The 26,781-nt window shown below is 40.5% G+C and overlaps 1 protein-coding gene across 5 annotated transcripts in view; it reads right to left on the minus strand.

The window, feature by feature from the left end:
* Positions 1-26,781, minus strand: part of fam184ab (family with sequence similarity 184 member Ab) — a 163,979-nt gene that overhangs the window by 44,405 nt on the left and 92,793 nt on the right. For all 5 annotated transcript variants that reach the window (XM_056269123.1, XM_056269120.1, XM_056269121.1 and 2 more), the window contains exons 11-13: positions 19,600-19,812; positions 5,952-6,105; positions 4,621-4,748 (exon numbers count right to left, since the gene is read on the minus strand). In XM_056269123.1, coding sequence (XP_056125098.1) covers positions 4,621-4,748; positions 5,952-6,105; positions 19,600-19,812 — 495 coding nt within the window. The remainder of the gene's footprint in view (positions 1-4,620; positions 4,749-5,951; positions 6,106-19,599; positions 19,813-26,781) is intronic.

Raw genomic sequence — 26,781 nt, forward strand, 5'->3', positions numbered from 1 at the left:
GACCGCCGCCCCCTCGAGGCCCGCGACCTAAGATCACGCTGAAGCCTGATCATCAGAAGTCTGCCTAGCAAAGTCAAGAAAACGACGGTGCTCTCCCGCTGCGGCCGGACCGCCGTCAAAGCTTCGCCCTCTGCCAGTCCCCGTTATTTCGCCGACTGCTGTAGTGTTGACCGCCACAAACAAGCCGGTGTCCCAGCCCGCTTGCGAGCGACAAAAAGCCGTTTTTACGGCTACCCAGAGAATTCTCAAAAAGAGAAAATTTGCCAGTTGTGTAGAAAATGTGCCCACAATCATGTGCTCACCCATACACACAAGCATAACATATCCCGTGTCTCTATCAGAGCCCCATCACATGAAACGGGCACAGCCCGCTCTAATATCAGAGAACATAAACACGCCCACGAGCTCGTGCGCGTGTCCCCTCTCTGCTCGCTCTGTTTCACGGCCCATAGACTCCTCTCTGAGTGCAAATCCCGTTGCCACACACATTCAAAGCGCGCCCACACACTGTGTCCAGCCCGCTATGTGCAGCAATCAGGGCGATATAGCCATTCGGCCACTAGCCGCATGCTCCAAAGCGTGGGAAGCCATTCCAGGCATTTCCCCGTGGGTACTAAGCATTATAAAGAACGGCTATCTGCTACAGTTTCGCCGCCGCCCGCCTCGTGCGCGCGCGCGGCTCGAATCTACTGTCAGCCCGCTGGCCGCCGGCACGCTCCGCTCAGAAATTGCGACGCTGTTGCAAAAGGGCGCCATAGAGAGAGTCCCACCATCTATGACCGAGTCGGGGTTTTACGGCCGTTATTTTCTGGTTCCCAAGAAAGACGGCGGCCTCAGACCGATTTTAGATCTCAGGTCTTTGAACAAAGTGCTCATGAAGAGACCGTTCAAGATGCTCACTACCAGGAAACTCCTCGCGCAGGTGCGCCAGGGGGACTGGTTCATCTCTCTAGACCTGAAAGACGCCTATTTTCAGATCCAGATAAATCCCCGTCACAGGCCATTCTTACGTTTCGCCTTCGAGGGTCATGTTTATCAATACGCCGTTCTCCCGTTCGGCTTATCCCTGGCGCCCCGCACATTTACGAAGTGCATGGATACGGCGCTCGCCCCCCTGCGGAGCCAGGGGCTGCGCATATTGAATTATCTGGACGACTGGCTGATTTTGGCCCAATCACAGACGGAGCTTCTGTCGCACCGCGCAGTTCTCCTCGACCATCTGAAAACGCTGGGCCTCTCTGTCAACTGGACAAAGAGCTCCCTTCAACCCAGTCAATCAATTTCCTTTCTAGGAATAGATTTGAACTCGGTCACGATAACGGCTCGCCTGTCTACACAGCGCGCGCGCAGTGTACAGCGACTGGCCGCCTCGTTTCAGATGGGCACCCGCTCACCTCTGAAAAATTTTCAGAGGATGCTGGGTTACATGGCCTCAGCCTCCGCTGTGCTTCAGCTGGGCCTTCTGCACATGCGTCCGCTTCAGCTTTGGTTAAACAGCCGTGTACCCCACCGCGCGTGGAACACGGGCCGCCAGCTGATCAGAGTTACGCGGACATGTCTCACGGCGCTGCAGCCATGGACAGTAGCAGAATGGTTTCGACAGGGCGTCACGATGGGGACCTTTTCCCGCCGAAAAGTCATCTCGACAGATGCATCCAACACGGGTTGGGGTGCAGTCTGCGAGGGCTCACCGGCCTTCGGCCATTGGTCGACACAGGAAAGCCCCTTACACATAAACTGTCTGGAAATGCTTGCGGTCGAGAACGCGCTTTCGTGCTTCCTCCCGCTCATTCGGGGACACCACGTCCTGATCCGTTCGGACAACATGGCTGTGGTCTCCTATCTCAACCGTCAGGGCGGTGTCAGGTCCAGGAATCTCTTCCTACTGACACACCGCATTTTAGTTTGGTCTCAGAGCCGCCTGCTCTCGCTCAGAGCGACGCATGTGCCGGGCCATCTGAACGACGGTCCAGACATACTGTCCAGGAACCTCATCTCCTCAGGAGAATGGTCCCTGAACACACAAACGGTCCAAATACTGTGGCGGCTATTCGGCAGAGCAGAGGTGGACCTCTTCGCGTCAGAAGAGAACGCTCACTGCCCAATATTTTTCTCAAGGAGCGAGGACGCGCTAGCCCAGGAATGGCCTCGCCGCCCGCTCTATACATTCCCTCCGATCGCTCTGCTACCACAGGTAATTCAGAGGATCAGGGACACACGCCACTCGGTGCTCCTCATAGCCCCGCGTTGGGAGAGTCAGAATTGGGTTCCGGAGCTCACTCAGCTGTCGCAGACAGCCCCGTGGCCCATCCCAGTCAGAGCAGATCTCCTCTCTCAAGCTCGCGGCACGATCTGGCACCCCCATCCACGGCGCTGGGCGCTACATGCATGGGTGATCAACGACTATTCGTCGATTTGCCAGAAGGAGTAAGAAACACTATCATACAGGCTAGAGCACCTTCCACGAGAAGGCTCTATGCGTCTAAATGGTCTGTGTTCTCAAAATGGTGCACCGACAAACATCTGGACCCACGGTCATGCGAGGTGCCGTCTTTGCCGGTTTACCTTCAAGAGATGCTGGACAAGGGCAGGTCCCCCTCCACTCTCAAGGTTTACGTGGCAGCCGTCGCGGCGTTCTCTGAACCCCGACGCGCTCAGTCCCTGGGCAAAGACGAGTTAGTCATCCGCTTCCTCAGGGGAGCTAAGAGGTTGAACCCTCCGCGCCCCGCTTCGGTTCCTATCTGGGATCTTTCTATAGTTCTCGAAGCTATGAAAGCACCCCCGTTCGAACCGCTCGAGTCTGTGGACCTAAAATACCTCTCGCTCAAAACCGTTTTTCTGACGGCTCTGTCCTCAGTAAAACGTGTGGGGGATCTTCACGCGCTATCATCCAGCGCCGCGTGTCTCGAGTTTGGCCCGAATGATTCTGTTGTCATTCTCAAACCTAGACATGGCTATGTCCCGAAGGCGATTGGTACCCCGTTCAGGGCTCAGATTATTTCCCTATCGGCTCTGCCTTCATCCGATAGTGAGCGCGACGCCAATCTCCTCTGCCCGGTGCGGGCTCTGAGATTGTACACTACGCGCGCTGCCGCGTTCAGACGCGCTGAGCAGCTTTTCGTGTCGTTTGGGGGGCGCACCAAAGGTCTGGCCGCCTCTAAACAGACACTGTCTAGATGGATAGTAGACGCTATCGCCTCTGCTTATGCATCTAAATGCCTGCCCTGCCCTCTGGGCATCAGGGCGCACTCCACTAGAGGCATGGCCTCATCGTGGGCATGGTCCTGTGGAATTTCCATTCATGACATTTGTGTGGCCGCGGGATGGGCCTCCCCGTCCACTTTTGTCAGATTTTACAACTTGGAAGTTCCCGCCTTGCAGGCAAAATTACTAGCTGTCTAACGACCAGCTCCCTAAGAAGCTGCATTACTGGGAGTCCCTCACACAACCGGTTCGCCCCTTGTGCTCTCCTTAAATGCTTATACACTTCATGTGCCCGCTCTGCCGGCCTCATACATGCTTATGTATACACTTCATGTGCCCGCTCTGCCGGCCTCATATTACATTCACTCCACGTTAAAAATCCCCCGGTAACACCCTGGGATTCATGAGTGGATTCATAGCGCGCACGGCGTTGACCAGGTGTTCCCGCAGCGTAAGCTAGCTTACGCAATACAAGAGAACCTCTCGTAAGAGAACGAATCGGTTACTTAACGTAATCTCGGTTCTCTCTAGAAGAGGGAACGAGTATTGCGTTCCCGACCGACCGTGCTTGCGCTACTAGCGTTTCGCTTCACGCTGAAATAAATCAACATATAAGCCTGGGAGAGACTGTTATATACACCATAGCCACGCCCATTCTGGTGGGCTATGACGCAATGAGCGCGCGGGCGCCTCTCATTGGAAGCGGGTTCAGCCCCGCTCTCCCATAGGCTTAAGCAGTTCTCTCTGAGCGAACCAATGAGCTGCTAGCTAGCCTGCTCTAGGTCTGCCGCAGAGGAACTGCGTTGTGTATGGATACAAATTATGAAATAATTTTTTGGCTTCAATATCTCAGCAAAGACGAATCTTTCCCGCAGCGTAAGCTAGCTTACGCAATACTCGTTCCCTCTTCTAGAGAGAACCGAGGTTACGTTAGGTAACCGATTCGTTTTCTTTATAAATCACTATTTTCAAACAATGTGAGTTTATAAGACAGCATGTAAAACTATGTGAAAAAAGTTTTTAATAGGCATTGAACACAACTACAAGCCAAGTATACTTAGAATACTCAATAATCTTTTGATCGAGATAAGCTTAAAAGACAGTATAGAGTAAAAGTATAGGCCAAATATACTTTGCTGTCAGTGTAGGTCAAGTATTCTTGAGTGCAATTTTAAGTACATTTCTGAGAAGTACATAAAAAGTAGACTGAAAGTGCAGTTTCTTATTTTTAGTATAAAAGAAGTAGAGAGGGGCATTTGACCGACATGTAAAACAACCAAATGAAGCTTTTAGTATGTGACATTTATGGGCATGTAAATCTAAAATTGATGACACCGCAATAATAAACCGTGTGGAAAAAAAATATCAAAGTAAACTTATATGAAATATAATAACCCTGCTGTGGTGGAGGTTTACCTGTACTCTGCTCTGCTCCAAAGCTTTCTCCAGTTCCTGTTTGGCAACCGCTGTTTCCTGTTGATGGGTCTGACGCATGTGTTCAATGGCTGATGCGTGGAGATGGTTCAGCTCTGAACGCAGTGATGCTGAGAGGAGAACAAGAGAAAGAGAGAGAGGCACAGGGAATGAAAAACAAGACTATTCCAGGGAGATGAACTGCTGTCTGGAGCTGAATTAAACATCATTCATCTCCAACTTTCCCTAAAGCACAGGTGGAAATGGAAGTGACACTCATTCCCCCACCTGCAATTTCCTTTCTGCACTGTCTCATTACGCTGCTTTCCAGTTTCTTCCAATTATATCGTATTTCAATGAGATTGAGCTATAATTAGAGCTGTAGATCTCTTCAGAACTCAGATTTTATATTGGACATCTAGTTCCAACACTGCTTAGTGTACAAAGCAAATACAAATGTACTTTAAATAAAAAAATTATTAACATTATCAACAAAATGCTAAATTATGAACATACATGGCACAGGGTGAATAATTGTCTCTTGATTCTGCAGCCAAAAAGTCTTCTGACAAAATGATGCAAAATGATATTTACTAAACTATTTCTTATTTTAGTTTTCCCAGCTTCCAGAAACTCAATCATGACAGATATATGGCATATATGTGTGGCATATTTTTGTGAGTTTTTGAGCTGATTGCAAGATGAGCATAAATTGCAGCAACTTTAATGCAGTTTAATTTAATAAATTAAATTTTAATTTGAACTTTGGAAATCATGCAATGTTGGACCTCATCATATCTCCAATTTGCCATTTGAGTTGGTCACAGAAAACTTTGAACATATTTTTAATTTCCTAAAATTTTAGACAAACCAAGTCTCCCACAATGCATTTTCTTTTGGTCTATCTGACTCAAATCAGTTTAGTTATTTCTAGCTTGAACAGTGAAAAAATAAAATAAAAGAATAAAGTGAGAAAAAAACACCTTAAACCATCCAATGTTGTTGTTCTTTATAAACAGGTTTTTAAAATAATAGTTCTCTTGTGAAAATTTCTATAAGAATTGAATTATTAAGCAGTAGGAAAATATTCAGCTTTTTGCACTTTTGTTTTCATCGTGCGAGCTACTCTTTCTGACAGGCAAGTCATTACTATGGTATATTACAGATATTGACTCCACTGTCTCTGCAAATGGATCTGATTTCATCACTTGCAAAGTTACAGTACAGACATTGCTAAAGATTGCATTCGAACTAGAATAAATAATAAAACAGGTTCTGTAGAGTTTTTACAGCAGGTGTGTAAAAGAATGTGTGTGAATTAGTGGCTGTTCTACCCAGCATGGCCTTGCCCTCGTCCTCCAGTTCGAAGCGAAGGGTCTGCAGTTCTTGCTCTGACTGCTGTTTCAGAGTCTCAATGTTCTGCCTGTGAGCCTCCCGCAGAGTCTGAAGCTCCATGTGATGCTGCTGCCGGAGACGCTCCTCCAGCTCCTACACACACACACACACACACACACACACACATCAGTTCATCAGATCAGTTTATTTCTCCATGCACCATTTGGTTCATATCAACACAAGTTACAATAGGAAAAATAGTAGTGCTGTCAAATGGATTAATCGTGATTAATTGCATCTAACATAAATGTTTTTATACTGCAACTATATTATCTTATGTATATGTAAATTACATACAAACATACATGCGCACACGCACACACACACACACACACACACACACACACACACACACACTACTTTTAGTAGTATATATAAACTAATATATATATATATCAGAGTTTCCGCTAGAAAAAAATGGTGCCGGTCAAAGTGACCGACAGAGGTTTCGTTTAACGGACATTTTGATGAAATGCCGGTCAAATATCGCCTCTTAATTAGTCAAGTTGAGGAAAACTCGAGGCAGGCTATGTTACTTAAAAAAATGACATAATCAGGCCGTATAGAATGCAACATGTTATTATTAGCCTAACTTTCAAATAGACGGAAAAAACCATGAACGTCCGATTGGCGTCAATTAACACCAATTGTTTTTTACTATGGTTTCACACACATTCACTTTTTAAAACATTGAGGCACGGATGTACCTAATACAAATAAATAAAACATATCCAGTTAACTAGCAGATCATTCATTTAGTTCGCTATTAAATAAGAGATCTAGCGCTAAAATCAGTTGTTTTTTAAATCAAGCTTCTTGCGCAATCTTCACTCGGACGCGCGTTTCAATCTATCGCTGTTGCGGAGACTCTGCACAGGCGAAGCACTGTTATTGGGCGCAGAGATATCACGCAACACCTGAAATAAAGCTTGCCACAAATAACCGGCGAAAGTAATAATTATGCATGAAACATTTAAATTGTTGATAAATTGATAAAGTTGACGATGCAGACTCGCCATCTTCGCAGTAGTGAACGCGCCTAGAGAGAGAAATGCTCACTTCATATGAATAAATTCTTATTTATTAATCCAGGCAAATTTGTTGATGAAACATTCATTAAAATGAAGATACAATTTATACAAAACGAAATAAACTTTAAAGAAAGGCTTTCTACAAAACAAAACTAAATAAGTGGTCAAAATCATGTCTGACCAATTCAAAATGTTTTCCGATATATAGGCCTGTTGGTCATCTTATGATCCTATCTTACTCATCTCATGCGGTTCCCTTTTCATATAGCCTAATCAACATAGATGAAAAAAAAATAAATAACATTATATTATTTATAAATATGAAACGTATATTTAAGTTTTTTAACTTATAATAAGCGTCACACCGCTCCGCTTTGCTCATGCTCTGGTGTGTAGTCTAATGCATGTGTGCGTGCATGTGGTGGAGGGCTGCGATTTTCGAATAATAATCAACCCAGTGATCTTCGAATATTATTTTTGCTTGAAATTTCGTTTTGTATAAATTGTATATTAATTTTAATCAATGTTTCATCAACAAATTTGCCTGGATTAATAAATAAGAAGCAATAGTGGACAATATAGGCTAATCAGGACCCGGAGGCGCCGGCGCGTGCACACTTCTCTCTATAGGCGCGTTCACTACTGCGAAGATGGCGAGTCTGCATCGTCAACTTTATCAAATTATCAACTTTATCAATAATATCAATGGGCCTGGCCATATCTGAAACGTCTCACTCAATCATTCGTTGTTTAGGTCTATATTACAGCCGTTCTAGGCGTGCGCTTTATTTGAAATGCAGCATGCGATGTTGTTTTATAACTTTCAAACCCTAGAGCCTGTTCCTTTATAACATAGCCAAAGGTCGGTGTATTTTTGCTTTATACATTTTAGAATTATTGTCAAATTCATATTGTGTTAGGGGGGCGGGATTATTACGCAATTTTAATCGGACAATTTGACCGGAGAGATTTAATTTTGTCGGACATTTCATTTTTTTCCCGGCCAATGTCCGGTAATTACCGGACAACGGAAACCCTGATATATATATATCCATCTTAAACATAATATCTTATGCACTACTTTTAGTGTGTGTGTGTGTGTGTGTATGCATGTATGTATGTTTGTATATAGTTTATATATACATAAGATATTATGTTTAAGGTTGATATATATATATATACACTCACCGGCCACTTTATTAGGTACACCTGTCCAACTGCTCGTTAACACTTAATTTCTAAGCAGCCAATCACATGGCGGCAACTCAGTGCATTTAGGCATGTAGACATGGTCAAGACAATCTCCTGCAGTTCAAACCGAGCATCAGTATGGGGAAGAAAGTTGATTTGAGTGACTTTGAACGTGGCATGATTGTTGGTGCCAGAAGGGCTGGTCTGAGTATTTCAGAAACTGCTAATCTACTGGGATTTTCACGCACAACCATCTCTAGGGTTTACAGAGAATGGTCCGAAAAAGAAAAAACATCCAGTGAGCGGCAGTTCTGTGGGCGGAAATGCCTTGTTGATGCCAGAGGTCAGAGGAGAATGGCCAGACTGGTTCGAGCTGATAGAAGGGCAACAGTGACTGAAATAACCACTCGTTACAACCGAGGTATGCAGCAAAGCATTTGTGAAGCCACAACACGCACAACCTTGAGGCGGATGGGCTACAACAGCAGAAGACTCCACCAGGTACCACTCATCTCCACTACAAATAGGAAAAAGAGGCTACAATTTGCAAGAGCTCACCAAAATTGAACAGTTGAAGACTGGAAAAATGTTGCCTGGTCTGATGAGTCTCGATTTCTGTTGAGACATTCAGATGTTAGAGTCAGAATTTGGCGTAAACAGAATGAGAACATGGAACCATCATGCCTTGTTACCACTGTGCAGGCTGGTGGTGGTGGTGTAATGGTGTGGGGGATGTTTTCCTGGCACACTTTAGGCCCCTTAGTGCCAATTGGGCATCGTTTAAATGCCACGGCCTACCTGAGCATTGTTTCTGACCATGTCCATCCCTTTATGGCCACCATGTACCCATCCTCTGATGGCTACTTCCACCATGTCACAAAGCTCTAATCATTTCAAATTGGTTTCTTGAACATGACAATGAGTTCACTGTACTAAAATGGCCTCCACAGTCACCAGATCTCAACCCAATAGAGCATCTTTGGGATGTGGTGGAACGGGAGATTCGCATCATGGATGTGCAGCCGACAAATCTGCGGCAACTGTGTGATGCCATCATGTCAATATGGACCAAACTCCCTGAGGAATGCTTCCAGCACCTTGTTGAATCTATGCCACGAAGAATTGAGGCAGTTCTGAAGGCAAAAGGGGGTCCAACCCGTTACTAGCATGGGGTACCTAATAAAGTGGCCGGTGAGTGTATATATGCACCTAAAGGATTATTAGGAACACCATACTAATACTGTGTTTGCCCCCCTTTTCGCCTTCAGAACTGCCTTAATTCTACGTGGCATTGATTCAACAAGGTGCTGAAAGCATTCTTTAGAAATGTTGGCCCATATTGATAGGATAGCATCTTGCAGTTGATGGAGATTTTTGGGATGCACATCCAGGGCACGAAGCTCCCGTTCCACCACATCCCAAAGATGCTCTATTGGGTTGAGATCTGGTGACTGTGGGGGCCATTTTAGTACAGTGAACTCATTGTCATGTTCAAGAAACCAATTTGAAATGATTCAAGCTTTGTGACATGGTGCATTATCCTGCTGGAAGTAGCCATCAGAGGATGGGTACATGGTGGCCATAAAGGGATGGACATGGTCAGAAACAATGCTCAGGTAGGCCGTGGCATTTAAACGATGCCCAATTGGCACTAAGGGGCCTAAAGTGTGCCAAGAAAACATCCCCCACACCATTACACCACCACCACCAGCCTGCACAGTGGTAACAAGGCATGATGGATCCATGTTCTCATTCTGCTTACGCCAAATTCTGACTCTACCATCTGAATGTCTCAACAGAAATCGAGACTCATCAGACCAGGCAACATTTTTCCAGTCTTCAACTGTCCAATTTTGGTGAGCTCTTGCAAATTGTAGCATCTTTTTCCTATTTGTAGTGGAGATGAGTGGTACCCGGTGGGGTCTTCTGCTGTAGTAGCCCACCCGCCTCAAGGTTGTGGGTGTTGTGGCATCACAAATGCGTTGCTGCATACCTCGGTTGTAACGAGTAGTTATTTCAGTCAAAGTTGCTCTTCTATCAGCTTGAATCAGTCGGCCCATTCTCCTCTGACCTCTAGCATCAACAAGGCATTTTCGCCCACAGGACTGCCACATACTGGATGTTTTTCCCTTTTCACACCATTCTTTGTAAACCCTAGAAATGGTTGTGCGTAAAAATCCCAGTAACTGAGCAGATTGTGAATTACTCAGACTGGCCCGTCTGGCACCAACAACCATGCCACGCTCAAAATTGCTTAAATCACCTTTCTTTCCCATTCTGACATTCAATTTGGAGTTTAGGAGATTGTCTTGACCAGGACCACACCCCTAAATGCATTGAAGCAACTGCCATGTGATTGGTTGATTAGATAATTGCATTAATGAGAAATTGAACAGGTGTTCCTAATAATCCTTTAGGTGAGTGTATATATATATACACACACATACACACAAACAAATATATTATATTTACTAACTTTTATGTTAGATCCAATTAATTGATTTGACAGCACTAAAGAAAATCAATAAATTTTGTTTTTATCTGTTGCCCTTCCAGGACAGCTTGAGTATGCAGGGAAAAATGTACAAAGTAAATGAGAAATCATTAAATTACCACGCGACCTTGGTGTTTGTCAAAAAACAGTAGGTAATTCGGCCAGGAATTTTTAAGCTGGTGGTGGGAGAAAACCATGACATTCTGGATTCGGGCGGCAATAAAATCACAGACTAGCCCCTGTAAATGTTGAAAATACCTTATGTCCCCAAGAGAAACAATTACCTTCCGAATAGGGCTTAAGATGGTCTTTTTTAACAAGGTGAATGAAGAATTGTGACAGGTGCACCTGCAAAAATATGCATCACAAGAAAAGCAGCACTCAGCCAGAAACACGAGCATAAATCTAACGTGTTTTTCAAACAACTGCGAATCACAGGAATTATTACTCTATCAGAAGGCACTTATGCATCTCTGCAAACTTATTAAGGATCTTGGATGGCTGCCGTCTCGTGTCTAGCCAGAGCAATGCAAATTAAAGCACCCTGAATTAGATTAAGAGAATGAAGCTGTTTGAGTGCTGGAGATACACTGGCATAATGGCGGGTAATGCAGGGCACCTGCCTCCACTGAAACACACTTTGGAGTCAGTGATTTCCAGCAGAGTGGGTGCGGATGGGAGAGGAAGTGGGTTAGGGAATGACAGGGGAAGCAAATTAGACCAACTGCTTCAGTAAACACTGACTGCACCAAGTTGGCAGGACTGTTCTGGAAACTGAGCAGTTTTAATGCTGAGATCACAATAAAACAACTGATGGGAAAGATCAATGGAGCTGAACGGAGACATGTAAAAACATACCGACATGGTCTTTAACAGCTTTGTCAAAGATGGCTTTTTAAAATCAATACAGCCTTGAGAGGATTGAAAACAAATAATGGTACACTTAAAAAAAAACATTTAATCAATATTTTGTCTGGTTTTCAAGTAAAAATATCTAAACATCCATAAAAGAATATATATTTACTTGAGAAGAAAAATTGTGTTAGATATTTTGACATGTTTTTGTATATTTTTCTCACAATATTGTAAACTTATAATCATTAAATATATATATAATTTATTTCTACATCATTTTTTAAATTAATGACAAAGAAAATTGCCTAAATAAGATAAACAAAAAAGGCATTTCTGAAACTTTGAGATGTCATATTGCCAAAAGGTGAAGTGAAAAGCACTATTTAATGCTTATTTTTGTGGCATTTTCACAAGTACATATAAAGGAGATGAGAGACGACAAGAAAGTATGGTCGTGAAGGAGGAGGAATACAATAGGGGAATGTTGCGAGTGGGATTTGTCAAACTAAACGCTATGCTATTCAAGGTATTTTTTTTCCAACCTCTGTTCCTATAAACAAAGTGAGCTGCTTACTTCGGCAGCATTTTAAAAGGGGTCATATAATGCCATTTTTGTACAAGCTAATATAATTCTTTAGGGTCTAAATTAAAAGTTTGTAATATACTTTAATTAAAAATTCTCATTAGTATTGTAAGAAAACACTTATTTTACCTGGTCAAAAACAGCTCTGTTTTCAGCACGCCGTTTCAGTGCATATGACTTTAAATGATCATGAGCTTTGCTCACTCCGCCCCTCTGTTCTGTGCGTACACGTTTGTAACACAATACCATAACGTGTTGTTCATTATAAACGTGGGATTATGAATTATATGGAGAACGTCGTACATAGAAAACATGCAGTAATGTACCCTGAGTGTAAACCTTAGACTCATTCATCGTGAAGCGATATGCAAAGATATAAATATTAATATAAAGTTTAATAAAACGTTACACTCACTTCAGTTGTTCTAGAGGTTCAGCAGGAACACGAATATCTGGTACCGATTCTTTATTCAGGAGCAGCTGCTTAGCAAAACCAGCTTTATACTGATCCTCGTTTATAAAGCAGTCTGCTGAGAAATGATTTGCGCAAACATGAGAGCATTGACGTTGCTCGTGGGGAATATTCCCTTCGAAAACAAACTCAACCACTGCGTCTTCAGCGGTTCGGATTTAGGAACATTAAAATGACTGTGTTCGTTATTACACCCAAGAACAGAACACCACAATCGCTTAGACGCCATTCTGCTCATAGACAGTGCTCCAGCATATCAACAATGACCGCGCCGGTCCGCGCAGACTATGATTGACAGCTCTCACGAGCGAGGGCGGGTCTGTGTTGAAACGCGCCTATCAATCAACAATCGCGGGAGGGGCGTCCGACCGTGTGACGTCACACGGTCGAACGGCTCGATTTGAGGCAGGGGAAAACATATAAGGAGATTAAAACAAAACCACTGGATGGATTTTTATCATTATATGATGGTTGTGTACAGGCACTGCCAACACACATTTCAGTACAATCAACTTGAAAAAGTGCATGTACCATTATATGACCCCTTTAAGGCATTGATTTGACTCAAATATCTGTGTGTGCTAGTATCTCACTGTTAGCTTAGCTACATATGCTAACATCAGCTAACGTCATGCTAGGCAGCAGTCAGAAAGGTAGTTTCAGCTAGTCTTAGCTAATATTACCCAAAAATATTCAAAAACAATTTTGCTTATACTCATTAACTAATGAATCAGTCAGGCAGCATATTGTGTCAAGTGTGTTACCGACACATTTTTTGCTAGCAAAAAACATCATGCATCAAACTGCTAGTGTCAGTTTTCTCTAGAGTAAGCCGACTCGATGCATCCCGATGGCTCTGTAAATCTGAAAAGGTCAGGTCATTTCCGTCATTCAGACAACTGTCATGGACACGGCAGCCTGAGCAGAACAACAACACACTTATGAGAAAAAACATCTACAGAAGGATGCTTTTCATCTGAATGACTACGGCAGTCACACATAAACATGCAGAGTTGTGATGTTTTTCATATACATCTCTTCCCACTCTAATGTCATAGTGCCATTTTCACCTTCCCGAGTGCTACGAGAGTGATGCCACATTCCAAATGTGGAAATGAATCTAGAGTGGTAAAAATTACACTTCGCTTCTTTCCCTGCCAATAAATCTTGTGCATGAATTAGTGAGTTATTTTGGGATTCAACACACTTACAATGTTCCCAGATAAGTGAGAGAATCCCACTCAAACAGTGAAATACAGAAAACAACCCACTAAATGCAAACCTTTTATAGTGATAACTATATTAAAGCAAAAAGCCAATTGAGGCCATTTGAGCTAGTGCATTACAGCAGTGTTTATTTCCTAAACTAAATTTGAAACATTGCCTTGGCACCTAACTGAAATCAGTTTTTAAAGGTGAAGTATATAAGATTTTTATATGTTAAAATACATTCTCTCAACTCAGTTTACTGTTCACTGACTACTATTGGTATGCCATTCACGGGTTTATCTCCCCCAAACGTAAAAACATTGACCCACTCAGACACCATCTAAACATTGAGAGTGGTCTGCTCAGATCTGTCAATCTCTTTCCAGCTCAGCCAATAGCGTGAGTTTGGCTACTGTAGCAGGCGGAGCCAGAGGGTGTTTAGCTGGAATGGGACCATTACTGACGCGTTACATGGGAAAAATACATCCAGCTTGGGGTGCAGAAGTGCAAGCCAAATCTTGCTGCATTTAGACCTTCAAAGATTAAACAGGTCATGGACACGTCAAAGGGAACGTGGCATTGCAAATTATTATTGATATTACTATTAATAACAACAAAAACACAAACAAAATAAATTAACATATAAATAAATATTATTGTCGAAGAAGTAATCTAGTAAGTTCTCTAGAATTTCACTATTTTTACTATAGTATATATATTTTTTAAATCTCAAATACCTAAAGGATGAAAAACAAAAAAATGGTTTGAGAAACCCTATTGAAAGGTATAAACTAGGGCAACTAAACTAAACTAAACTAGGGAAACTGTGTGATCAATACGAGTGAAAGCTGGATATAACCCAATATAAGATCTTTGAAATGTCTCACCACTGGCCTTATGGCCAGGGGAGGCAGGATATAAAACGTCTCTCTGGTGTCTTCTGAAACTAGATTGATTTAGCTTTGGTATGCACTTAATGTAGTTTACACCCTCATAAAAGTTCTGGAGACTTGCTATTTGTTTTCATTTCACTGAAAGCAATTTTTATGATGCTTTAGGTCAGGACTACTGAAAGCTCAGGGGCCATAAAACAGGCGACTCAATAGGCCACACACCTAATTTTCACAGAGATTGTTATAGTAGTAGACTTCACCACTTTTGAAAAAGAAACAATATCAAGTCTATAAAAGTCGCCAAAACTCCGCGAATCACAACAAGCGTATCGGTGAGAACACTCGTTTAAACGGCACACACACACCCGAACTTGACTGCACATCTCGTTTGTGACATTACTGATACTGCTTTCAATTGTAATGCAACGGCTGTTTACAGTGTCATATACAATAAAAGAGCCTGCACACAGAAATAGAAATGAACACAAAAAACCTGCCTACGTGTCGTGCCTACCTTACACAACACTGACGGTGGACTTGCGGTCAGGAGTAGAGCGGCTGCGGACGATTTTTTTTTTTTTGAGCGGCTGCGGACGAATTCTTTCTACACACACACACACAATATGACGTCACACTCTGCGTGTATGTTTTAAAATACTTAATTTAACATATAAACAACACTTTTTAAATAGCCCACTTAAAGTGTTTATAACAAATAAATTACTAAATGCTACAAATGAATAAATGTAAATGAACTTCCTGCGCCCTTGCATGGATCCGCGCAAATGACTACATTTACATTTACATTTAGCAGAATATGCATAATACAGCATAATACAGTAGCCTACAGCAGAACATGCATAATACAGTGCACTAAATGCACTGTATTATGCATGCCATGCCAGTAGTTGCGATGTCACTTTGTAAAGAAACTGTGTGCCTATAGACTGAACACGTAATACACAGAGACGATAATGGTATCGTTTTTTTTTTTTTTTACTTGTACTTTGCAACCTGTTCTCAAAAGCTTGCATATTCAGGCCCCCAAAACGCATTGCCGTGTAAATGAACGGCCACAAAGCATAAAAAGTTTTCAGTTTTTAGTCATGTAAACGGCCCCTTAATATATTTATTTTAGTCTGTCAACAATCAACACAGTTTTTGAGGAGTACGCGTGTACATAAATAAAGAGAACCCCGGTGTATGACGTATAAGGGAACCTGCGATGAATCAATCATTACATAAAGCAAAAACGACAGGGAAACATAAAAAGTGAAGTAGTCCTCGTCCTTCGTTACAGCAGCATGTCAGAATAAATACATTGTGGAAAAAGCTGCTGACTTAATGAACCGCATACTTATGCATAAGAGTATGCAAAATACTGCATGTTAACGTGAATACAAATTTTAACAGATTTCTGTTATGCAAATGAACTATAATAATGTGAAATACATTAATTGCAATCTCGAATCGATTAATTGACAGAAGTTATTATTGCTCCAACACCTGCAGCACATGACATCATTAACGACAGTCCTATATTGTTGAACTAAAGGTGTTCAAACAACAAAGGTTTGACCGGTTTAGGGAAACAGTCGTGACTAGCTGGTTAGTTTCTACCACGATGCATCATACTATGGTGGTTAAGCAGCGAGTCACGTCATTGTATGGGAAAAGCACCCCAGGGTGTTACTGACAGACTGGGAAGAGAGGTGCTGCAACAATTTTTTTTTTTTTTTTACATTGAAGCATGAAACCTATTCTAGTAGACCCCAAATACAAAATCAAGACTTTGTAAAAGGGCATAATAGGTCCTCTTTAAATACAAAAGACTTACAAATAGTAATAGATTATAAATATGTTTGGATGAGCCATGTTTGAAGCTGTTTTAATATCTGAAAAAAGAAAAAGGAAGGCCGGAAAGGGCAGCTCTGAAATTCCCAGGTATCTTCACAGTGAGTCATCAGGTCCATATGCTCCCGGCCGGTGTGCTGTCGAGGATTGGCGCACACAGGCCTTTTACCTACTGTGGCAGCTACGGGATTTTCGCCTGTTCTTTCCGGCTGGGTAAAAAGCAGTGCTTGATATCAGCAAAAAGCTACAGGAGGGAGCTGAGGTGGATCTTTTTGCCTGTTGGAGCGAGATATCAGATGGAGGAATCGCACATTCATTTTAGTCTCTGAGGACGGAACGGCGAGTGCTAAGACTGACGCTGTCTTTCTCCTCCGCAGTGCTGTCGAGCCTATTAGCAGCAGAGAAGCGTTTGTCAGCCTGACTTCAAAAGAGCCCTGCTCAATATTGACATGCTGGTGAGCAGAGAGAGAGAGAGATGGTAATGCAGTTGGTGTGAGATTATCACAGGGTGCCGCATCACACTGAACCACTGATGATAATTAAACACAAGTCAATAAATCGGCTCCTGGAGTCTGCACGTCTACCTCGAACATGGTGCTCTGGAGCAGAAAGTTATTAAATGAGATTTCATAACCATTCTGTTGGATCTCCACTCATTACACGAATGAAACAAGGACAAGAGGGCTTATTTTAATGGCAGGGCAACTGGGTAAAACTCAGACTCTACAACAATTACAATTGCTCTTGAATCTTTTCAAGTTAGAAGTTAAGTTGTTAATGTGTCAAGTTAGTGATTTTTAATCAGTTAGCTTGCAGCTCCATTTAAATCAAACAAATTGATTTCATTTAAGCATTACTTTTGACACTTTTCATAGTGATACAATTAAGTTAAATCCCCTCTGTGGTGAAAATCAAGTTTTTAATGTTGTTTATATGTGTATGTGGTGTTTTTAATATGCTTTGAGACAAACCATGCGCAAATTCATGAGTCAACACCATTGCTGAGTATTTTTTTCTCTTTAAAACTGCAGCGAACCAAAGACGGTCTCAAAAACACGGTTTGAAATCGCTGGTGTTTCTGACATCACAAACTACCTTGTATCCAATCACGTATAGCATATCAGTAACTCCTGCGAAGCATGGCAGTCTCAAGAGAAGCCAGGTTATCCCGGTATATTTTTCTGTTGATATGAAAAATCATAAACCATGACTAATTATAATCAAAACATTAACAGGTCGTAATAATAATATATGTAACCATAATTAATATTCATGAGCTAAGCCTTTGCCATTTCTTGGCATCACAACAAGCCAGCCTGTGCCGCCCCAAACTGTTTCCACTAGTTCTTAAACAAGGGAAGTGAAGCCTGTCATTCTGACTGACGCTGCATTTGGCGAATCAATCTCGACCTATCACCAGTTATTCAAGCAGTATATCCCCGCTGTCCCCCGCTCGCAGCCTTCATCTTCAGGCCTGTGGTGTGGAGCCACTTCAGCCCAGCTCAAGGCAATCATTTCCAGTCAGACTGAGCGTTTCTCTCCCCTGGAGTCATCAGGGGTAAGGTACTGGATAAAGCAGACATTACAGCCTGTGACAGCAAGCGCTCAGCCATTACTAACCCACAGACAGGAGAGCTGAGAGTGAGCAGGTTATTGCAGGATCTGGGAAAGGAAGGACCTGAGAGATGTGCTGTGGGCAGCGCTGGATCTGTGGCAGATCTGCCTTACCACATCAAATCTATTGGGGGACAGAAAGAGGCTCTTGCATGAGGGCAAACGGGGGCTAAAGGACCATTTTACCAGTGGACAAATAGGCTGAAAGGATTAGAGTCAGAAATCGCTTGGTTGCCTCTGTATAAGAGCTTCATCAGCAACTGAAGGTTGGAGTCGATGTGGTCTCATAAAGTCTCATCCAAAATCCACAAAGACTGAAAACTGATACTCGCTAAACACCAGATGCACATAAAAATGAAATGGCGGGCAAATAAAACAAGTTACTCATCGGTGGCAAGTGATTTCACAAAGAAACTGCAACATGATACATGGTTTAAGTCAAACTGTAACAATATAGTCTAATGCTTGCTGATGTAAGAAACACAAACAATTAAATTCAAAGCCATACAAACAGTCTACTACAGTATAGACAACTTGTGATCGGACCAACAGAAACAGATTTTTATACCACAGGTGTAAAAGTTAATCCTTTTGTCATAATGACAAAAATACAAAGGTAAAACTGTAATGAGAAACAGTGTTGGGGAAAGTTACTTTTTAAAGTAATGCATTACAATATTGCCTTACTCCTTAAAAAAATAGCTAATTGGCTTACTTCTTAAAAAAATAACTAATTGGGTGGGGAAGAAATTTCAACACTCTTACTAATAAATAAATAAACAAATTTGATGTTTATCTGAAGTGCTTTTTGCTAATTAGAATGGATCATCAAAGGTCAGCAGCAAAGACATTGGCTAATAAAGTGAGATCTATCTATCTATCTATCTATCTATCTATCTATCTATCTATCTATCTATCTATCTATCTATCTATCTATCTATCTATCTATCTATCTATCTATCTATCTATCTATCTATCTATCTTAGATTTTTTTCCTTGTTCAAAAAGCTGTTAAACTCGTATGTCACAATAGACAATAGGGTAGAAAAAATTATTGCAACTTGCCACCTTTAAAGAAGTGTAAAATACAGTTTCTTGGTCAGTGAGAAATATTTATATTAAGTAATATTAAGTTACATCTGGCCCCTTGTGCACAATGCCATTTCAAAACATAAACTAAAAATATATCAATAAACAAAAAAAAGTGTAAAAAATAGCATAGATCAGACAGTCCGTGGGGAGAGTTGTCTGAAGCTGAGATAAGAGTGTATGTGGAACAGAGGGGAACGGAGCTATCAAAACTTAAATAACAGAGAGCCAAGAGGTGAAAGGAAAAGATAAGAGTGCACACATACAGGTCAGAGGGGGAGACAGGTGGCAGAATATGTTACCTTGAGGTCATGCTGGCGGGTCTCCTGCATGTCCTGTACAGCACAGCAGTGAGCCTCCCTCAGCCGCTGCTCCCTGCGCTGATGCTCCAGCTCCATCTCCTGCAGCTGCTGGCCCAGGTGCTCTCGCTCCTGACTGAACTGGGCCTGCAGCTGCTGCAGGGAATGCTGGGACTGGGAAAGCTGCATCTCCAGGCTCTGTTTCAGCAAGGAAATCTGCACATAGAGAAAAAAAAAAGAATCAAGACACTTTGCAGTTAAATGATATAGGCTATGACCCTGGACCACAAAACCAATCACATGGATCATTTTTTTTAAACTGAGATTTTTACATCACATGAATAAGCTTTCCATCCATTTATAAGGAAAGGACAATATTTGGCCGAGATACAACTATTTGAAAATCTGGAATCTGAGGGTGAAAATATTGAGAAAATGGCATTTAAATTTGTCCGTTTATGTTCGCGATTGTGCTGCATTCACTCACTAATATAAATGTTTTATATATTTACAATAGAAAATCTGCAAAATATCTTCATGAAACATGATCTTTACTTAATATCCTGATGATTTTTGGCATAAAAGAAAAATCGATAATTTTGCCCCATACTATGTATAGTTGGCTATTGCCTAAATATACCCGTGCTACTTGTGACTGGTTTTGTGATCCAGGGTCACATTTATAAAAAAATAATAAGAAAATGACAAACGCACATAAAAAAAAAAAAAAAAAAAAAAGGAAATTAAAGAAAATGGAAAATATAAAAACAAAAGCTAAATAAAAATATTATTTAAAAAATATAAATGATACTATAATGACACTGATGAAAACCAACTGACCCTAAACCATAAAAAATAATGATTTAAACAGTTTTACAGATAAAATAATATACATTGAAACAAAAAAATAATATTAGTGCTTGTATAAAATTGTAATCTTCTCATTTATGCTTTTTAAATTCTCCAAAAATTGGCCCCATTCACTTCCATTGTAAGTTTCTTCACCATACAGTAACCTTAAAATGAGGGATGAGTCTAAATTATTTTGGTGGTAATCAAAATAATGCCACAAATGCTGTTGATTAAGCTTAACGCATATTGAACCTGGAATATTCCTTCAAGTATAAGCAATAGTAACCGTGAAGCTTCACTTAGCAAGCACTAATAATTGGCTAAACTGCAAAACATGCTCCTTGTAAAGACTAAGAAGAGATAGCAGCATTAGGAATCTTCATTCATTTTTACAGTCACACCATTTCTATTTCCACACACTGTTAGCAGGCTTGTGTGTGCAAACACACATTAGCTGTAGTTTCCCTCAGCAGATAGAGCTGTGAGTGTGAACTTGTGTCTAGCAGCCATGTCTACAAGGACTGAATCAGGACTCAGTCTGGGACGAGTTGAGAAGTCAGACATCGGCACCAATAGATATGTTAGAGCTGGAGACTTCAGTCGCTCCGGCCCACTTGTTGACCTGCTAGCTAGTCGCTGCTTATGACAGGAAGAGTTTTACCTCGTCTTTCCCGCCAACACTTGTGGAAAGAATAAACCGATACTGCGCTTGTCGTCGCATCAGCTAATAATTTCATTTTCAAGCCGGCTGGAAGCGGTTCCAATATGACCGGGATATCACTGCTCATATCACAGCTGTTGTGCTGCTGACACTGACAAAAAGATGAATGTTGTTGTAATGTGAAAACTAACTTTTCACATTTGAGGAAATGAAAGGTGCTTGCAAGTGCAAAACAACTTTGCACAATTCTGCTGACAAAAAGCCCCCCACTATGTCTCAATTATTTTCTAGTGCTTAGACATGTTGATGGCCCCCAGGGGCCCCAACATGGAAACTTTCTACTGTACATTGATGAAAATTAAAAAAAGAGCTCTTAGAAGTTCAAGCTCAAGATACAATCCTTCTGGCCTCTTTACAATTCAAGCTGTTGGAATTTTTCAATCTCAGTTTTCGGTCCAACAGGTCCAAAAGTCAGAAAGAAATGAAAATTTCAAAAATTTCTATGATCTATTTTCTAAATGCATGTTATTGATCTTTTTGTAAATGATTCATCTGTGTGTATGTTTCATTGTTTAATATTTTTCCAGACCTCATACTGTAATTCCGTTGAAACGACAGACTTCTCTATGGTAACAAATGTTCGACTTCACTTCTCCAATCATATAGTCCGCATAAACCCCGCCTCTTTCTTTCAATACACCACAAAATGTTGCCTTGGCAACTAACTGAAATGGCTAAAATTACTAATTGGAAATAAACAAAAATAATAAAATGAAATAAAAATAAATTAATAATAAATAGTAATATTTGTAAAGTAAAAATTAAAATGACAAAATCACATTAAATTACTAAAAAATTAACAATTTAAAAAGAAGACTCGAAATAACAAAAGCTAATTTTAAATATGAATAAAAATTATACATAATACATATATATAATAATAACAAACTGCCATAAGAAATAAAACTACTGTAAAAATTATGATTTAAACAGCTCGAATAAAACACGTTTTAACAAAAAAAATTGTATGCAAATGCTTTTATAAAAATGTAAGCTTCATATTTATGCTTTTCAAATACTCCAAAAACTGGCTTCTATTATAACCTCCATTTCAAGTTGCCTCACCGTATAGTAACCTCTCTTTTTTTTTTTAAAGAAAATTAAGGAGTGAAAATGAGTCTAAACAGTTTTTGAGTTATTTAAATCGGATCTTCCGGTGAAACGTCAGACTTGTCTCTGGTGATGCATGTTAGATTTCTCCAATCATATAGTCTGCATAAACCCCGCCCCTTTCTTACAATCCACCACAAGCTCGCATTCAGATCTGCCTCCATCCAATCAACATCCGATGAACAGAACCCACACTTTCTTCTTTTAAGATAATCGGTTTCGCTTGGATGTTAGTAACAATATGGAAGAAAAGATTAGTTGCTACTTCCGTTTCATCACGACCTCAAGATAGGTAGAACAATATTAACACCCCACACCTCAATAAGCTGCACAATTTGAGGCATCATTCACATCTGTAGCATTCATTTTGGATGAGGTATGCCAAAATGTTGTCCAGATAACTAACACATATAATTGTATGTGATTGATTGTCCTCAGCAAGCACCACTAACAATAATGTGAACAGATAAGCGGTGCATGGAGGTCTGGTGCTTCACTTTGATGCATCTAGTGCACTAGAGAGAGCTGATGGGTGAGGCTGAGGACATGTCTGTAGTGGTGGTAATCGCTTCTCCAATAAGCTCTACAGATCTTGCCACTGCAGCAAGACTTGCTCTGACACATTTAGAGCTCTGAGAAAGAAAGAGGTCTCGGTTGCCAGCAAAACACTCTGCACACATGCACAAGTAAATAAAACAATGAAGTTCAGCATGATGAAAGGAGACAAATTATACAATGAAGCTGAAAATAAAAAAAGGGGCTTTAGAAAAGTAGTCGTCTCAAGGGTAACAACGTGTTGCGAGTAATGTTTTATTTTCAGCTGACCTGAGATGTGTTTTAAAAATGTCAAAATACAGCTGGTAAGCAAAACTAAATCTGAATGAATTATATCCGACTGTAGTAAATATTTGTAGTGGGCAAAAAAACAACTGAATATGAGAGCTGACTCTAAGTGTCATAAATCGCTCATCAGTGTCTCGCTCTGGTCATCGAAGAACTCCCTCTCCTGAATATTGAACTACATATCCCATCTGTCCCATTGTCTGTCTGAACCTCTCTCCTAATCATCTGCACAGGTGCAGCCACTTCTCCCCTCTATGTAAGCTGCTCTCTCTCTATGCTCGGTGCGAGGTCTTGCATCTGCCACGTCTAACTTCACTGTGTATTCTACGTTCCCTGGATTTCCCTGGTTTATCGATCCTAGCCTGCCCTCCTGGTCTCCGTGTATCTGCTGCCTGCCCCGACCCCAGCCTGGTATCGTTTCTGAGTTTGGATTGCCCCTTATACCTGTTATTCTCCGTGTTCTCTCTGTGTGCTTCTCAGTTTAATAAATTCACTGCAAATGGATCTGCGCGACTCAGCCTCTTCCTCACACTAAGTAGCAATGGGTTTTCTCTGTTGTTGAGCTCACATGTATGGCCGCCAGAAAAAATAAATGAAAAATAAAAAGATACTTTTTTGTAACATTTGGGTGCGTGAAAATCTTGCAAAAAGAGTGTTCACCCTAAGTTGGGACTAACTAACTACTAACTAACTAAACATGTATGTATAGTTAGGTAGTTAGTTAAAATGGTTGGCAAGCCAAGTATCACATTCCCAAAGAAGAGGGCCAGCTGATGTGTTCATTTACCTAAAAAAGTACTGAGAAACACAATATTGTAACATTGATATATTAAAATGAATTAATTAAAATAAAGATAAAAAAAAATGTGTGAACAGAGGCATGTTATCTCTCATAATAATGGGCTAACATGAAACAATCAAATCTACATCAAACTATATTTGTAAAAGAAACGGTGCTTGTCTATACAAAACTTGCTACATATTGCTAAGAAGATGTGGGTGGTTGTTACTGGCTCAAAAGAGCCCACCGCCAAGTCTCTGATATTCTCCTTTCTAGATGTCCTCGGGGTCTCTCCTTCAAGCGATGCAAAAACCGCAAGACTGAATGCTTAGAAACCTAACAGCACTCCTCTTCTCAATACACCTCACGATTTATGGCATCAATAACTTCCATAGCTTGAATGGTGGGGAAGACTTGTGCTCTATGCTCTAAAAAAACGATAACCGTGCTTGCCTGAGGATCCTGCGCTTTTAAGTGGATTCTGAAACTGAGGTCTCAAATGTTTTCATCGCCGTGCCATTTTTCAGCCCGTTTTCTTTTTCCCATAGACGAGGACAAATAGACCATGGAAAAATAATTAGCTATAAAACAAAGTGCAGACACCAGGAGGATCAGTGAACGGAGCTAATGAATATCTGCTGGATTCCATCATAATCTTGTGATTAAAGCTGAATATTATTAATTATTATAGGCATCTAGAGAATATCTGATCGGCGAGCACTGTATATCACATAACCCTGCAGTTTAATCGACTAATTTGCCAGTTATAATGTGTCCTTGATTATTGTGTAACCACCACAAACCTGAAATAAAGAATATAAGAGATACATTAAACGGTGTAATATCCATAGACGCAGTAGCAGAAGCAATATAATTCTAGACACAGTACTAGACTAGTCGTAGGAATGATTATGACAAGGGCTAAATCCCAGTTTGCATATTGCTTTCCATTAAAAGACCAATGACAATAGCCATAAATACCTGTTTGACATACTAATTCCATTGGATTTTCAAAGTAATGTTCAATAAATGCTCTGTGTATAACTAAAGAGCCCCTAAAGGGACATGGTGATGGAAATTTTTTTTAGATGGGATGAAAAAAAATATCTCAATGGTTTCGCGTTCTCTCGCAAATGTTTTGCATTCCCCCACAGAGAACACAGAGTGCTTAGCAAGCAAGCACAAATGTTTTGCATTCCCCCACAGAGAACACAGAGTGCTTAGCAAGCAAGCACAAATGTTTTGCATTCCCCCACAGAGAACACAGAGTGCTTAGCAAGCAAGCACAAATGTTTTGTGAGGGAATGCAATGCGGGGAAATGCAAAACTGTTGCGAGAGAACGCAAAAGCATTGAAATATATTTGTTTCCTCCCATCTCATATTTTGTCCATTTAGCAGCTCTGTACATACAGTAATGCATATAGCTCCTCTCAAAATAACAGCCAGCTTCAAGAATGAAAAACAGTTTGGTAAAACTACTTTCTTGGGCAATTTTTGGTTTCAGGGCCATTCTTTTATTTAGAATAAATCAAATCATACATTGTTGAAAACAGTTATCTCTCTTCAACAGCTGCATATGATTTTGGATCGTTTGGGGCCTGATTTGATTGCAAAAATAAAATGAACTCAGTGTACTTCCTGTCTGTACAGTATAAATGCAGTAGTGAGCCAGCAGAAATGAGTGTTCAGCATATGAAAACTGCACAGGGTAACCCAAGGATATATTATCTGCAATAACTCTTAATATTAAAGTGTGGATGAGGGGGAGATATTCAACTGCTGTTGTATTTCACTGATGCTTTTATCCATTTAAAAAGTGTCGTTGGGGTTTGCAGTTTATTAAAACATGTATTCCCCATATTGACTTGTTTGTCTGGCTTACAGTAGGTTTACATGTAGTCTTTTGTCACTATTAAGATGAACTGTGCAATTTCTCTGCCCCAGGCTTCAACAACAGAACTGCAAAAAACAATATGAAATATTTTCTGTACACTCCCTTCATCTGCCATTGGTCAAATAAACACATAGTGCCACACCAGATTTAAATAACTGGTTAAGCCAAAGTTGCTGTGTTAGTCTGGACAGGATGCTCAAACAAACAGAGGATTGTTGAATAATCTTGCTTAAAAGTACACTGAATATTTGATCAATATTACAATTTAAAATACCTGTTTTTCTTTTGAATATATTGTAAAATGTAATTTATTCCTGTGATGTCAACGTTGAATTTTCAACATCATTACTTTAATATAGTCTTCAATGTCACATGATCCATCATAAATCATTCAAGAAGCATTTATTATTATTATCAATGTTGAAAACAGTTGTGTCGTTTAATATTGTTGTGGAAACCATGACACAATATATTTGTTTCAAGATTATTTGATGAATATAAAGTTCAAAAGAACAGCATTGTCTTGAAATATAAATCTTTTGTAACATTATAAATGTCTTTACTGTCACTTTTGATCAATTAACTGAGTCCATTCTGAATAAAAGTATTAATTTCATTAAAATAAGTCTTACTGACCACACTTTTCTATACTTTGTAGAAGTATGCACATTGAGATTCTATGGGGTCCACTCAATATTAATTTGCAATATTGATAAATCAATTGAGAAAATCAACAATGAAATGCCTAAACTTGGTTAAATATATAAAATCAATGAACAATGATATAATTTAATCATGAGGATAAATTAACAAATTACAACACAATAAAAAAATAAAACAAATTCTAACTAAAATAAAAATGTAACGTAACACTGATGAAAAAATTTAACAAAACATGGATAATTAAATTGATAAATATATATAGAATAGAAAAAGTAGAAATAAACTGAAAATGCAATAATTAAGCACTTGATTATCACATA

Source organism: Rhinichthys klamathensis, unplaced genomic scaffold (genome assembly GCF_029890125.1).
Source record: "Rhinichthys klamathensis goyatoka isolate OS25496 unplaced genomic scaffold, OSU_Roscu_1.1 h1tg000281l_1, whole genome shotgun sequence".
Taxonomy (NCBI): domain Eukaryota; kingdom Metazoa; phylum Chordata; class Actinopteri; order Cypriniformes; family Leuciscidae; genus Rhinichthys; species Rhinichthys klamathensis.